The sequence below is a fragment of the Carlito syrichta genome, unplaced genomic scaffold (assembly GCF_000164805.1).
Source record: "Carlito syrichta isolate Samal-C Ts95f unplaced genomic scaffold, Tarsius_syrichta-2.0.1 Scaffold311602, whole genome shotgun sequence".
Classification (NCBI taxonomy): domain Eukaryota; kingdom Metazoa; phylum Chordata; class Mammalia; order Primates; family Tarsiidae; genus Carlito; species Carlito syrichta.
Window position 1 is genome coordinate 316,137 of NW_007255698.1, and position 15,138 is coordinate 331,274.

The following is a 15,138-nucleotide window of genomic DNA, read 5'->3' on the forward strand; positions in this document are numbered from 1 at the left end:
GCCCAGGCGCTTCCTGCCGGCCGTGTCCCCCGCGGCGCAGACAAAGCCCGGATGTGACTCGGACGCGGGGCCGCGGGGCGGGGCGGGGCGGCCCGGGCACGGCGACCCTGCTGAGCTCCCGGGCAGGCGCGGGGAAGAGCGCGGCGCGGGCGCCCACCGCCCGCCGACGGCCCAGCCGGAGATGCCGGCCCTGCACGTGGAGGAGCTGCCGGAGACAGAGAAGCTCAGGCTGGAGGTGGAGCAGCTCCGCAAGGAGGTGAAGCTGCAGCGGCAGCGGGTGAGGCTGCCCCGCGGGCCCCGACGGGCGTGGGGTAGCGGGGGACCGGGGCTGGCAGGGCGGTCGCCGGCCTCCTCCCTGCCCTGGCCGTGGGGCCGGGGACTGGAGCAGCCGGGCCGCGCTGGGAGACCCGTAGGGGAGAGCGGGACCCAGGAGGCAGTCACAGCCTAGGCCCAGCGCTGAGGAGGCGTAGGGGAGGCCACGAGAAGCCCGGGAGGGAGGCTGCTGCAGGCTGCAAGACCCATGGCAGCGCGTCGTCAAGCCTCGCGCCTGCTGGCCGGGTCGTGAGTTTCGCCCGTGGCGTCCAGTGATGTGGAGGGGGACGGCCGCCCAGCCTGGGATTTAGAATGTTCGCTTTTATTCCATTTTAAAGCCCACCCCGGCGTGGCTTCCACCTTGTGCCTTATACGCGTGCATGACGGCTTAAACCAGTAGAATCTGCACGGATATGTACACCGACATAACGAAACACACACTGAGGCACCTGTGAGAGTGCTTCTGACCACTGTTTCAACATGGTAGGGACTGTGGATACAGATTACAGTTGCAGTGAGCCTATGCCCACTGTAGAATTCTCCACTGAAACCCGTAGGGCGGTTGTGGGGTCTGCTTGCATTTCTTGCTGGTAACAGGGGCCTTCATGTAGATACGAATCTCTCTTCCTTTTTAAAATCAATCAGGCAGCCTAGTCTAGTCTAGGAAAAGTCTTTGGAATAGATTTTTTTTAAGTCATCTAGTCCATTCTCCACAGCAATAAACTTTGAACTGATTTATTTACAGTTTAATGCTAAAAAACACTTGGAAAAACAACAGATATGCGGTGTTGAAATAGGACACTTGCCTTCCTGCTTTAGTTAAGATGAATCTTGAGTGGTGATTGGAAGAGGCAGGCCTTTGGGGGTTTTACTTTTTACATATTCCCTTTCTTAACTTCAATCCTTCACTTTCAAAGCCCTGCTTTTTCTAGGTTTTGTAGTGGGATGGCCTTTCCATCCATGTTGAAGGTTTTTGTGACTTTAAAAATACCAGTGTGTTTAAAGGAAAAAATAAAAAACAAAGTTGCAAGACTCAATAAGTTTGTTTGTTTCTTGAACTCTTAACGGACCCATTTCATGGATGGCAGAGTTCCCAAGACAGCACTCATTGGCTACTTAGACTTTTTCACACAACAAACCTTGGGCATTGCGTATTAAACAGAGTGTATTATTTGCCGAAGTCAAGCACTGCCTGGGCCAACAAGACTATCTTAATATTTGGCATCACTGCACAGAGCTTGTAGGGAGAAAGAGAGACAGACGTATTTATTCCAAGTTTCAAGTTAGCTGTTGGGCAGGAATGTGGACGCAGCTGACTTTGTGGATTGTGACCAGATCTTTCCTGAGCAGCATCTCTCTGCCGACTACCCTGCAGGACACACCCTGCTGCACTGCCTTTCCACCCAGAAACCCCAGTGTATGCCAGAGAGAGGAAGAGCTTTCAGGTATAAATCCTAGGGTGCAGAAGAAGGGGCATCTGAGTCCTGATCATAGCGCTCAGATCTGTGGTTATGCGCTTTGGGTTATAGCTCATTCATCCTGGGCAAGCACTGGGACCCTTAGAACTCACCGAGCCCTCCCGTGAAGGTAAAAACCCTGCATCCCAGAGAGTCAGGCCCACTCCTCGGTTAAGTTCACAGAGGTGGGGCCGGCCAGTTCTAACCTTGCTCCTCCTGATGCCCGGCCATTATTCCACTGATAGATTGTGAGCATCGGTATGTGTGCCCTGCCTAGGCCCGAGAGGAGCTTCAAAGGCTGCCCTAGGGCCCCACGCACCCTCCCAATTATGGGAGGGTTGTTTTCACTTCTGCAGGTTATGGCTCTCCTCTAGAACCTCCTGAGTAAGGCCCTGTGAGGACAAACACAGTGTGAAGACATGAATCTCACTGGATGCTCTGCAGTGCTACACACCCTGGTTATGGACACTGGCACCATCACATCCGAGAACACACTGAGCATACACACATTGTGAATGTCACAACAAGTGACAGCAAGATTTTAGTGGCATGTTTTAAGTCACATGATTTTAGCCCAGAGGCTTCCACACTGGTATGCAGAGAACAACCCTTTGGGCCATGGGGATAAAATATTCACACTCCTTTTTCTGTTTGGTTTTAAATCGCTTCCTCTTTAACTTCCAGCTTATGTTTTCTAATTATGGGTGATGTATTAGAAAGTAATATCTTCACTTATTTATACCTAAACAATTGCATGCATTGTGGGATACATATGCAAATGAACTAGAGTGATAGCCGTGAAACCGGTTTGGGGTAACTTACCTATCTGACATGTTCAAGGGGAACACTGGCCCGGTTTTAGTCAGTTGCCATTGCAATTTGCTGGAGCGTCTAATGTTTACTTCTAATGTCTTACTGGTAACACAGGAACTAGCTCTCTTTTCTTTCCTTTGTATTTATTTATTTTTAATTCACTCTGGCAACCTGTTTCTTAGGGATAGAATTTTTGAAGACACAATTCCGTTCCTTCTCCATGTTAGAAAAAGTGTAGTCCCAGGTACGCCCAGCAGCCCCTGCAAGTCTCCTATTGTGAGGGTCACCTTCAGCAGGCAGGCGTTCTCAGCAGAACTAGCAGTGGGACTCTTGACAGCCCTATGTTCCCAGGGGCAGGGTGTACCCACCTGCTGTCACCTGGTGAAACTTCAGAGCGCAGCGAGCAGACCAGAACTTGGAGGCTTGTTTGCCAGTGCACCTGTGCTCATTTGCACAGAAGAGTGAGAGTGGAGTGCATGTTGGCTCCCAGAATCTCGTAGACATATCATGATTGTGTATCACAGAGGAAGGAAATCATGGAAGGCACAGTGGATGAAAATTGCGGGGGACAATGTGTTTAACACAGTGAATGTCACACGTATTTGAGTCTGGCCAGTAGTAAGAAATATGTTTTATGTAGATTGTGTCACATACACGTAGAACAGAAAAGCCTAAGACTGTTAGCATGCAGAACAGAGATGGAGAAGCACAAGGGGTGCCAAAAAAATGTAGACACATCTTAGAAAGGAAAAAAATTGTATTAAAATTATAATCCTCAGTAAGATGAATACAAGTTACACTTGACTTCTGCAATTACAAGAGGTGCTCAAAGTGGTGACCATCAGCATCCAGACACATCTCATGACAGCGAACATCTCTTAAAATGTGCCTACTTTTTTTTGACACCCCCAGTACATACAGATACGTAAATTTAAAACAAATTAAGGCCAGACTCGGTGACTCAAGCATGTAATCCTAGCACTTTGGGGGGCTGAAGCGAGAGGATTGCCTGAGCTCGCACGTTCGAGACTAGCCTGGGCAACATAGTGAGACCTTGCCTCTACACTAAATCAAAAAATTAGCTGGGCGTGGTAACGCATGCCTGTAGTTCCAGCTACTTGGAAGGCTGAGGTGGAAGGATCGCTGGAGCCCGGCAGGTCGAGCATGCCACTGCTCTCCAGCCTGGGTGATGGAGTGAGACTCCAACTCAAAACAAACAAACAGAAACAAATTAAAGCTGGTTGTGCTTGATTGTATTAATTTCACTAAAGGGTGGTGATAAAGTCTAAGCAACCCTGACCTAGTCTACTCTCTTTTTCTATACTTAAGGTGTCAAAATGTTCTGAAGAAATAAAGAACTACATTGAGGAGCGCTCTGGAGAGGATCCTCTGGTGAAGGGAATTCCAGAAGACAAAAATCCCTTTAAGGAAAAAGGGGGCTGTGTTATTTCATAAAGAACTCTGGGGAGAAGCCGCAGCCTCAGCAGCAGGCTAGTTTGTTTTCTTTTCTCAAATGAAACCCGCATGCCTTTGAAGGAAGGGGCCATGACACATGGAGAAACCTCCTGGTGCATTCTGTTGCCGGGTCGCAGCCGCGCCCCCCTACACACCTGGCTGTTCTGAGAGAGCAGAGTGTCAGATGTGGGGTTGCGGAGGGAAGAATGTGACTTGTGCGTGATTCACTCCTCTCAGTATACTGCTTGATGCCTCAAATAAAATTGTATCTTGGGAAAATGAGTGTTGGTGATTAAGAGGGAACTTCTCACGCACTGACTGTCCTATTTCTCCCCACAACATTTTGAGGGTTTGAGATGATCTGGTGGCTGATGGGCCAGGGCTTCCACCGGCATTCCGGCATTCCGCGTCGGAGGCTGGTGGTGCAGAAATCTGACTCCCCGGGTGTGTGGGGTCTGACCCTCACTGTCAGGGAACCCAGCAGGTGGAATTCCTAACAGTGTTGACAGAAGGCCGATTCTCCGAATCAGGAACAGGGTCAAGCCTCGTCTACATAGCATTTCCCCAGCTAGACCTTGCCATCCTCTAGACCCTCTTCATGGTGTTCCTGCAGGTGTGGCCTTGGGGAGGGCCAGGGCTGGGAACCAGGAAGAGGGCCTGCCTCCTTGCAGGGCAGCGGCCAGGCCGGCTCTGGCTGTGGGACACGTTTGCCTGCACAGCCCCTCCTGCCCAGGCTCCAGGCCTAGGGCTGCACTGCTCATTCGGTGGCCTTGGTGCAGGCTCCTGGATCCCGGACAGACACCCGGCTCCTGGCACTGCTCCTTCCAGTGCACTCGGGCCATGCATGCTTGGACCAGGACACCTTCTCCACCAAAGGGACCAGGGACTCTGCCCACTTTAAAAATGTTTGCCTTTTTCTCACTAGTTTGCAGCCACTCTGCATGTGTTCCTGCCATGCCCTGTGTGCTGCGTGCTGCCAACGCCTCTCCCAGGCCGCGGCTTTGCTTTTCATGGTGACCTTGGCGCAGTGACTCAGCAGCAGGTATGACAGGTAGTCATAGGACACCTGCTCACTTCTCCACCACGACTCCCTGGCCCGGACCGCAGAGAGAGGTGCCTGTCTCCCTCTCTCTGGACAGTTTTCCCTTTCCCATTTGTCTTTTGGATGCAAATTGCCCCAAGTTTGATCCCAAAGAAAAACATCCTTGCTGGTCAGCTCTGACTCAGAGTGACATCACTGTCTTGCCCGACGATCTTACGGTGGCACCAGGAGCCATATTTCCCTGGATGGGGGTCCTCTCTCCCCCCTCAACCCCTGGTGTGGGTGTGCTGCCCCACCCCAGCCAGGATTTCCTGTGACCTATGCGACCTCCTAACGTGTGCCCGCATCTGCGTCTTTGCTCTCAAACCCCTTTCCCTTCCCTCTCTAGAGAGGGACAGGATACCGGGGCTTTTGAAAAAGTTAGTTTCACCAAGCCAAGAGCAGATGCAATTTCCTTCCACTCCCATCATGTTCCAAGTGGTGACGTCAATTGGGATTGCTGGGAGCCCAGGGATAATTTTAGCTCAAGGAATGATTGACTCCAGGGAAGGTTCAAGAACAGCATAGACGTATTTCTCCCAAGCGCTGCAGAATGGCTAGTCTTTGGGGTGTTTTGCCACCATCAGTGCCCTAGCACCCAACAGGGTGTGGGATGTTAGTCCCTCGGGGCTTGTAAAGTTCCACTTTCATGAGCTGTTTCATTTCTTTCCAGTCATAAAATTGTCCTTTGTTGCATCTGAAAGCAAACTCCTCCTCTTCTGGTTCCTGGCCAGGCAGATCCAGTCACCTGCTTCTCCAAGGAGGGCCAGGAACGCATTTACTTCTTGACTCCTGAAGGGTTGTGATGCCCAGGCTGTATCCTGAATTTCCACAAGCTGCGTTCAGCCACCCGTTCATGTATCCCCTGCGCCAGTCCTGTCCCTTTCAACCATGTGACAACTCAGTGAGTCAACTTCTGGTTTGTCCTTAGTAAATATCCAGACTTGTAGGAGTTTCTACTCAATCTAACTCTGTTATTTTTTTTCTTAATGTTTCATCACTGGAACTCAGCCAACACATAGAAGTACAGTAAAACCACTTTGTTTTTCAAGTGTTCAACTGCTAAAAATTTATTAGCTGGCATTAGGAACAAAAAGAAAAATGCAGCTACTATGGGTATTTGGATATATTATAACTGTAACCTTTGTAAATGAGAACTTAAGTAAAATTTAAATTATGTGTCCAATTTATTCCAAGTATATAGTTGTGTGATCACTTGCTATTTGATTAAAAATAGTTGCCACACTTTGTGTATGGAGACTTAGGCTCTATAAAATCATTCTACATTAGAAAAAAATGGAGTTTTCTATTTCTAGGCAGAATCTACCTTCCAAGTTCACCCACACTTGGTATTGTAAGACAACCTATTTTTGCATATTGGATGTAAATTAGCATTTTACTATGTCTAAATTTACATTTCCTTGATTTCCAGTGATGCTGAGTCAGTTTTCCACGTGTCCATTTTCTGTTTTGAAGTTGCCTGTTTTCATCCTTTGCTCATTTAAAAAATCAGTTTACCTTTTTTTTGCTGAGTCGTAGGATTTCTTTATATATTCCAGTCACTTCGTTGGTGACATATGCTGGAAATACCTTCCCTGTTCCAAGGCTCAACTTTTTACTTTGTTGTGTCTCTCGATAAACAGACAATTTTTAATTCTGTTAAACTTTTAATTTTGAAATTATTAATTATATTTTGAAATTATTATTAATTCATAGGAGGTTGCAACGAAACGTACAGGAAAAACTATGGCACTCTTGCTCCAGCCTCCTCCAAATTAAGGTTTTATAGGATGACGGAGCAATACTAAAACCAAGAATTTAGCCTTGCAGATCCATAGTGCGTGTTCAGATCTCCACAGTTACGTACGTGCTCGTGTGTGTGTGTGTGTGTGTGTGTGTGTGTGTGTGTGTGTGTGTCTCTACGCAATTTGATCATGTGTAGCCTACGCATTTACCACCACAATCGAGATACTCAACTGTGCCATCACCATAAGAGTCTATCCTTTTTTCTCTAGTAGTCACACTCATGCCCTCGCCCACATCCCTAACCTTGGCAACCACTAATCGGTTCTCCATTCCTGTCATTAAATCAAGAATGATGCATGGATTGAATCGTGCCATAGATGTTCTTTCAAGGTTGGCTTTGATGATTCAATGCAATTTCCTCGAGGTTCATCCAAGTTGTGTGTACTAATATTTTATTCATTTTATTGCTGAGTGGTATTTCCTGCTACAGATGTGCCACAGTCTGTTTAAAAATTTACCCTTTGAAGAACATCTGGACTGTGTTCAGTTTTGAGCCATTGCAAATACAGGTGCTCTGAACATTTATGTACACTACAGATTTCTGTATGAAAAGAAGTCTTCATTTGTGTGAAATAAGTTTTCAGGAATACATTTTCTGGGCTCCATGGTAGATTCATGTGCAGTTTTTAAAGAAACAGCCTCACTGTTTTCCAGAGTAGTTGTACCATTGTATAGTCCCATGAGCAGTGTGTGAGTGACTCAGTTTTGCCACATCCTCATCAGCATTTATTATTATAACTTTTTATTTTAGCCATTCTGTTAAGTGTAGTAATATCTCCATATGGTTTTAATCTGTGCATCTCTAATAGCTAATGATATTGGGCTTTTTTCATGTGCTTATTTGCCATCTGTATATCCTCTTTGATGGAATGTTTATGCATGTCTCTTGCTTATTTTCTAATTTGATTGTTTATTTAATGTTGAGTTTTGACAGGTTTTTTTACTATATGTTAGATACAAAGCCTTGGTTAGATATTTTTGAATATTGTCTTTCAGTCTGTAGTTTGTTCTTTTTTAACTTCTTAATTGTTTTTCCCTCTCAAGAAAAATGGTTTTAATTTGATAAAGTCCAATATATCAATTTTTTCTCTTATGAATCATGTTTTTTGTGTAAAGTTTAAGAACTATTTACACACTCCTAACCCCAAATAATTTCTACTGTGTTTCTTCGAAAAGTGTTATAGTTTTATGTTTTATATTTTAATCTATGACTCATTTTGAGCTAATTTTTATAAGAAGTATAAGGTCTAGATTGCTCCAGCACTATTTATTGAAAAGACCAACCCTTCTCCGCTGAATTGCTTTTACTCCATTGCCAAAAATCAGTTGGGCCTGTTCGTGCATATCTGTTTCTGAGTATTCTTTTTTTTGTTGTTCTATTTGCTTTTTTCTATTTGCTTTTTTTGTTCTATTCTTTTTAAAATTCTATTTGTGTCTGTTCCTTTGCTAGTTCCACATTATCTTGAGTTTCACATCTATATAGGAAGCAGTAACATCAGGAGGAAGATTCTTCATTCTTTATTCTTCTTTTGAAAAATGGTTGTGACTATTCTATGGCATTTCTCTCTCCATGTTAATTTTAGAATAAACGTGTCTATGTCTACAAAGTAAACAGATGATCTCAGCTGTAGAGTGGAGATTCAGAGGATAGAATCAGTGGACTTGAACACCAGTCTATGGTATTTACTCAATAGGAACAAAAGAGAGAAAATAGATTTTTAAAAACAGATTCAGAGGAATAAGCAGGAACAAAAACGAAAGATCTAATGTTGGCATAATGAGAGTCCCAAAAGAAATGGAGGAAAATGTGGGACTGAAAAAGAGGCAACAGAAAAATAATGAATAAAAACAGAACTCGGTGAGACAGAGACATCTGCATATCCAAGAAGGTGAGAAAACCATGAGCATGACAAACCTGAAGAACTCACTTCTGAGCACAATAAAACATCTTGAAGCCAAAGATCAGGGAAAGAACTAGCAAAAGCCTGGAGATAATGAACCCATTATGTGATCAGAAGCCATGAGGCCAGAAAGAAGAGGCATGACATTTTTAAATGCTGAAAGAAAAGAGCTGTAAACATTGACTCTCATACCAGTGAAACTGTCCTTCAGGAATAAAGAGGAAATAAACATTCTCAGATGAAGGAAAACTGACGGAACGGGTCGCTAGCAGATCTCTCGAAGAATGGTCAAAGGAAACACTCAGAAACAAAAGAAAGTATCAACAGCAAAATAATATGACCTCCGGCGGGGGGGGAGTAACAAAAAATAAAGGGAAAAAATTAAAGCTGGCACTATAGACTGTCCTTCAACTTAATCATGTTTGTGATTGAAGCAAAAGCTATAATAACTGTTCAATAGATATATAAAAGAAATACATAAGAAAGCAATACAACAGTCATTGTTATCATTATAAAATAGTCTCTTATTTCTTTTTTCTATGTATAATTTACATAACAAAGAGATTTCTATTAATTTCACCTAAACCTAATTGATTATATATACTTTGTTGTTGGATTTAAGAACTAAATGGATTTAAGAAGAGAAAATAAGGACTTAAACAGAACAACTCTAGTTCTGATAAAAAGTATTAGAAAAAAGAATCATATATAGCAAATCTATTTTTCTGCCCAGGAAAGAAAGCTGGCTTGTTAAGCTATGGGAGGTCCAGTCTTGGGACAGATATGTGATTCATCAAGGTAACTACTCAGGAGAAGAGTGACTGGTCTCAGCTCATGGGCTCTGGTACCCAGATGGAAATCTGAGGTTTAGGAATAGGACTTCTGGTGCAGATAACACTGAGAAATTTGAAGGGAAGTTGTGTTATCTGTTGAGTGCAGACCAAGATAAAAATCTCTCCTGCAGACAGGCTCAGCCCAAGATATTGATGCAGGAAAGAGAGTTCTGGATAGGATGTGACAAGCTGAGAGGCCAGTGTCATAGTTGAGCCATTAAGTCTCAGGTAGTTGGAAACTTGGGCCTGGGAAAAAGTGATAGGATAACACAACTGCACATAGACAAAAATGAATTGCTCACAGAGCGGAATGCTGGCTTGACTGAGCTGAAGTCTTTTGACGGGGTTGCCATTTTTGTGTTAGGATCCAGACACTTGCGAGCACAAGGGTTCCTTCTTAGGAAAAGAAATTAAAACCTAGAAGAGGAACACATATTTTTCAAAGTTATACATAAGCGGGCCTAGTATAAACTATCATGTCACTTTTAAATGAATATTTAAAAATACTATTTTATACAAGGAGCCAAAGCACAGTGTTATTTTACACGAGTCTGTGTTGTCATATGATGTAAATACAGGTCTTGATATTTATGGAAAAAAACTTTGTCTATTTACAGTTATTCCATATATAACACAAGATTCTATTTGAAGACTTCTGCTATATTCATGAATACATAGATGTTCTCTGCTTTAGAGACTGTGCACACACAAGCACACATTCATCAGCGATAGTTAAAAAGAAAAATATATTTTTTAAATCCAGTAACAGAGTACATATATTCAATTAGATTTAGGTGAAATTAATAGAAATTTTCTTTGTTATGTATGTTTTGTATTGGAAAAGAAATAATAAAATACTTTATAATAATAACAATGACTGTTACAATTATGATTATCTGTTCTTGGTAAGAATAAGAAGTGGAAATGCAGAATCAATGTTTGAATTGGGATCTCTACTTCTGCAGAATGTAATTTTCTTTTCCTCATCTTTAAAGTGGAAGCTCCTTAATAAAAAAATCATTTGTTATTATCTACATAAATTATAAATCTATTTACACCCAGTGATATCATTTTACCGTTTATACTTGTTTTATATGAAATATAAATGTATAAGATTATTCATTGCAGCATAATCTATGATAGCAAAATATTGAAAATAACCCAAGTGGACTTGACAAATAGCTGTGATAAAACTATGCAATCAAATACTACACTGCTATAAAAAGGAAGAAGCTGTTTCTCTATTAACATGGAGAGAGAACTCTAGAGTGTGCAGTCTATGTTACATCTTGTGTAAGAAATGAGAGAAGAGCCGGGTCCGGTGGCTCAGCCTGTAGTCCCATGCCTTTGGGAGGCTGAGGTGAGTGGATTGCCAGAGCCTATGGGTTCGAGACCCGCCTGGGCAGGCAAGATCTCATCTCTACAATAAATCAAAAAATCAGCCAGGCGTGGTAGCGCGCCTGTAGTTCCAGCAACTTGGAAGGCTGAGCGGAAGGATCGCCGGAGTCCAGCAGGCAAGGCTGCGGTGGCCGGGAGCAGCCACTGCACTCCAGTCTGGGCGACAGTGAGACTCCAACTCGAAAAAAAAGAAAGAGAAAAAAGAAGATATATTCCTATCTGTTTTTATTTACTTAAAGAAATATTGGCAGTTTACAAAGGAAATTAATAAAAATTATTACTTATTAGGGCCAATGTTGGGTATAACCAGGTGGGAAAGGATGAGATCAGGAGTTTTCATTGCACATTTTTCTATAAAGTTTTGAATTGGGGACCATATAAGTATGCTATCTAGTTTTAAAAATTAAATATTTTAAAAATAAAAAAATAGAAGCAAAATGTATATTGCCATATTTAGACTTGGAGTGTAAGTGATTATGGTATTAGTGTCCCATAAATCAGAACCAAGTTTATCTAGACACCATTACCTGACTAGTAGTATATTTGGATCCATTAAGTTAATTCTCTCAAGTAAGACAACAATATTGTGTCGGTAAGAATTACATCCCATGTTAATTCCCTTTAACCTCCTCTGAGGATGATAACCAGTGGGAAGTAACCCCAATTGCTAATGTAACAGACTTGGAGCAGGAACAAGAGAAAATATATTTTTGATTTGATGGAGAGGCCTGAGAAGGCCCCAGAAGGAAGCTGCCAGGAAGCTCTTCTATAAGGATGGCCCCGATGCTCTACTCTGTGCCTTGGGATGTCCTAAGCAGAGAAGTCCAGGAAGAGCCACAGACACCTTTTCCATGGAGCTACATCCAGTCTGAGGGAATCCACCCACAGACCTTGAGAACTGTTCCTGGTGTGGGGAAAACACGGAGACTCATTGTCAGTTTTCCTCTTTCTTTTAGTGCACACGCACATGAAATGCTTTTCCTTTTTGAAAAATTTCCTGATGCTAAAGAGTGTCTAATTTCATTGAACATGCAAAAGGGAAAGAGGAAATAAAATAGGTGAATTATAAATTTGAGAAACTGGCCCAGAAGTAATTGTGCAAAAGCTACACTTAAAGCAAAGAAAACACATCCTTGTAAAATTAAACTGTCTTGAAAAATAATTTGTATTGGCCTTGTGTATATATGCAGTTATTTATTCAGCAACAAAAATCTGTGAAGCTCCTACTATTTACTCAGCACTGGCCTCAGCTTAAAGGTAGTTCAGTGGTGAATTAGTCAAAGTCTTCAATGTTATGAAATTTACATGAATTATAAGTATAAGTAGAATTTACAGAGTGTAGTAGGTTGTATAATATGTGATAGGAAGGTAGTTTTAAAAATGTTTTAGTGATGATGGTGATAGCTTATACTCTATGAAGCGCTTAGTGTTCTCCTGGCATAGGAGTAAGCTTTCTACAATAATTACATCATTTAATTCTCACAAGTCCCTTCTGTAATAAGGTAAATAATTTTCACATCATTGCATTGCTAGTGTGAATGGCAGAACTGTGCCTTCAGAATTACATCTCCCTGCAAAAGCCAACGCACATAAGGAGTGAACAGAACCATTAACTCTAGGATTTTCTGAAGTGGCTTTTGGCACAGTCACAGCCAGCCACTGTAGTCTCAGAGAAATCTAGCCTTGGTGTATGACATGTGTTCTATAGTAGCTTGTTTTAGTTGTTTTTGTTGGTTGGTTGTTCTATATTCAAAGCCTAATATATTAACAGTTTTAACCTATACCAACTGGACGGATTTTGCTTTCTTAATAAAAATCACATTGCAACTCTAAATTATTATGGCAGTGATAAACTCAATTATATTTCAAATAGTTTTTGCTCATTTATTGAATAATATAATCTCTCAGTTTAGTACCAGAAGCTATCTGATAGAAGTTACAGGAATTGTAGTAGAGCTCCCAGAAGAAATCAATCAGACTCTGGTAAGGACTTTCTCAAAAATGCCCAAATCACTAAGTGATGATCAGCCAGCCCTAGAGAACTGCTTACAGGGGCCAAAATGTCTTCTCTAAGAGGTGATTGAATTCATTCTCTGCAAAAACATGTATGTTTTCTTTAATAAAGACCCCATAAGTGTTAGCTTGCCCTGTAGTCTTTGCTCAGAGCAAGTCAAATTAATTGAGAATTAATGGGCTTAATTCCCTGGGCTGTGAGTAGAGATCTTTACATTCATAACAAATACTCATGTCTTCGCACTCATCACAGTTTATCAGCAAGCAGCTTCAAATATCTTTATCAGGAAGTAATCAGAGCAAAACAAAAATATAATAATACATCTATTTCACAGAATAGGGCTATTCACTTAAACTTTCAAGGTTCTGTTTAATACAGTGGAGAAAAGGTAGTTGGTCTTGCGTTATGGAGTGTTTTGAAATGGCATTGAAACCTATACAGTCCTGATCTAAGAGAGAAAAATGAGAGGAGGAGGGAAACATTTGAACTTATAAGAAATATTTGAGGACAAAAATCCCAAAACTCTGACTTTGCTACAGTTTACTGCTTATTGGAGACAAAGTCCACTGTTGTGCAATGTCCTTCTTCATAACTAAAGGTACGTGCCGATGCGGATCACAACATGGTGAGCATGCCCTTCGATGGTCAACATGCCGACTTGCCTTTTCTCTTTTTCATGAATCTTGGTATGCAAGTGAGCTTTCAGCTGATTGCTGCTTACGTATGTTATTTGACTATAGAAGAAGATATGAGATAGAACAAATGAATATTTATTAATATTTTTATTTTTCACCTTGGGATATAGAGTAACTTAGACATTTAGAAACCATGTCAATCTGATTTAACAAATAGATTAAAGACCTATAAATGTGACATATTACAGACAAGTTCAGCCAGTATTTTCCCTGCATTCTAAGAATTGGCAATTGAAAAAAAATGGTAGTGACAATTATTGAGTTTAATGAATTAAACTAATTTTATGTACAAAGTGTTAGTGAATTAACTGAGGAAAGGACAGGTAAGAAGTAAGTGCTTGTAGTTAGACTAGGCCATATTCTACCCTTTCTACCAGTAACATTTCATGGGGGGAGAGATGATAGCTCAAGTAAAGAAGAATTTGTAAAGTATTTAAGAGGAAAAATTTAACTTATGGGTGTAGCTTGGTAGACCAAAAAGATGTTTATCAAATTCATGCAAGATAAACGAAAGAAACTGTCAGTCAGTTGGGTACACCATCTTTGGTAAAAAGTCTTTGAAGTATTTTTTTCAACCACTGTGGGCAAGACACTGCCCCGATTCACTGACTGAACACAATGACTCCACTACGGCTTATGAGCCCACCAGCAGCTCGTGCAGGCCTGGCTCTGCTGGTCTTGGCTGTTGTTGCCCATTCGGCTGTGTTCCACTGGTCAGGAGGGGTCAGCTGGGTGTTGGCTAGAAGGCTGGGGCAAAATTGGTGACTTAGTCACCATCTTTCATCCTTCCACAGGCTTTCCCTGGCTTTTTCTCATGTCATGGCAGGCTTCTAAGCAAAAGAAATTAGAAAAGTAAGAAGCACCTGAAGTCCCAGGGACGGACTGGTGCATGGCTACTCTCCCTGTACCCAACGGCCCACAGTGAGACACAGATCCATCCCAGGTTCCCAGAGAAGGAAAGCAGATGCCCATGTTGAGTAGGGAAGCTGGACAGTCATGTGGCAAGAGGAATGATTACCAGGAGGGGCGCAAAGTTGGGGTCATTTTGCCACGGACCCATCTCATAGGGTAAAGCTCTTGGTCTCACCCTGGGCAGTAGAAACCAATTAGAATGATCTAGAAATATGTGGAGCTGGGGGTGGGTAGGGCACTCCTTTAGGATAACCCAGAAGGTACTGATGTTACAGGCCAAGAACGGGGCCACGTGAGGTACACCCTGACAGCAGGACGAGGAAGACTTGGAATCTCTTGTGTGAGAAGCAGCCGCATGAGTCAGGGTTTTGGTCACTTGGAAAACCCTCTCAGCCAGTGTGGCAAAGTCTAATTGTAGCTAGGAGAAAACGAGCAGCCATCAACAATTAATTTTACTTGTA

At 42.5% G+C, this 15,138-nt stretch overlaps 1 protein-coding gene across 1 annotated transcript; it reads left to right on the top strand.

Moving 5' to 3' along the window:
* Positions 1-133: 133 nt before the first annotated feature.
* On the top strand, positions 134-4,316 carry GNG11 (G protein subunit gamma 11). Its single transcript, XM_008068852.1, has 2 exons — positions 134-277; positions 3,912-4,316. The coding sequence occupies exons 1-2, from the start codon at positions 182-184 to the stop codon at positions 4,035-4,037; spliced, it is 222 nt and encodes a 73-aa protein (XP_008067043.1). The 5' UTR covers positions 134-181; the 3' UTR covers positions 4,038-4,316.
* The last annotated feature ends 10,822 nt before the right edge of the window (positions 4,317-15,138 follow it).

What these genes read in the sequence shown, in the direction of transcription:
- GNG11 (XM_008068852.1), top strand. Translation starts at nt 182, where the DNA reads ATGCCGGCCCTGCACGTGGAGGAGCTGCCGGAGACAGAGAAGCTCAGG. An exon ending in TGAAGCTGCAGCGGCAGCGG is followed by an intron (nt 278 to 3,911) that starts GTGAGGCTGCCC and finishes TCTATACTTAAG; the next exon opens with GTGTCAAAATGTTCTGAAGA.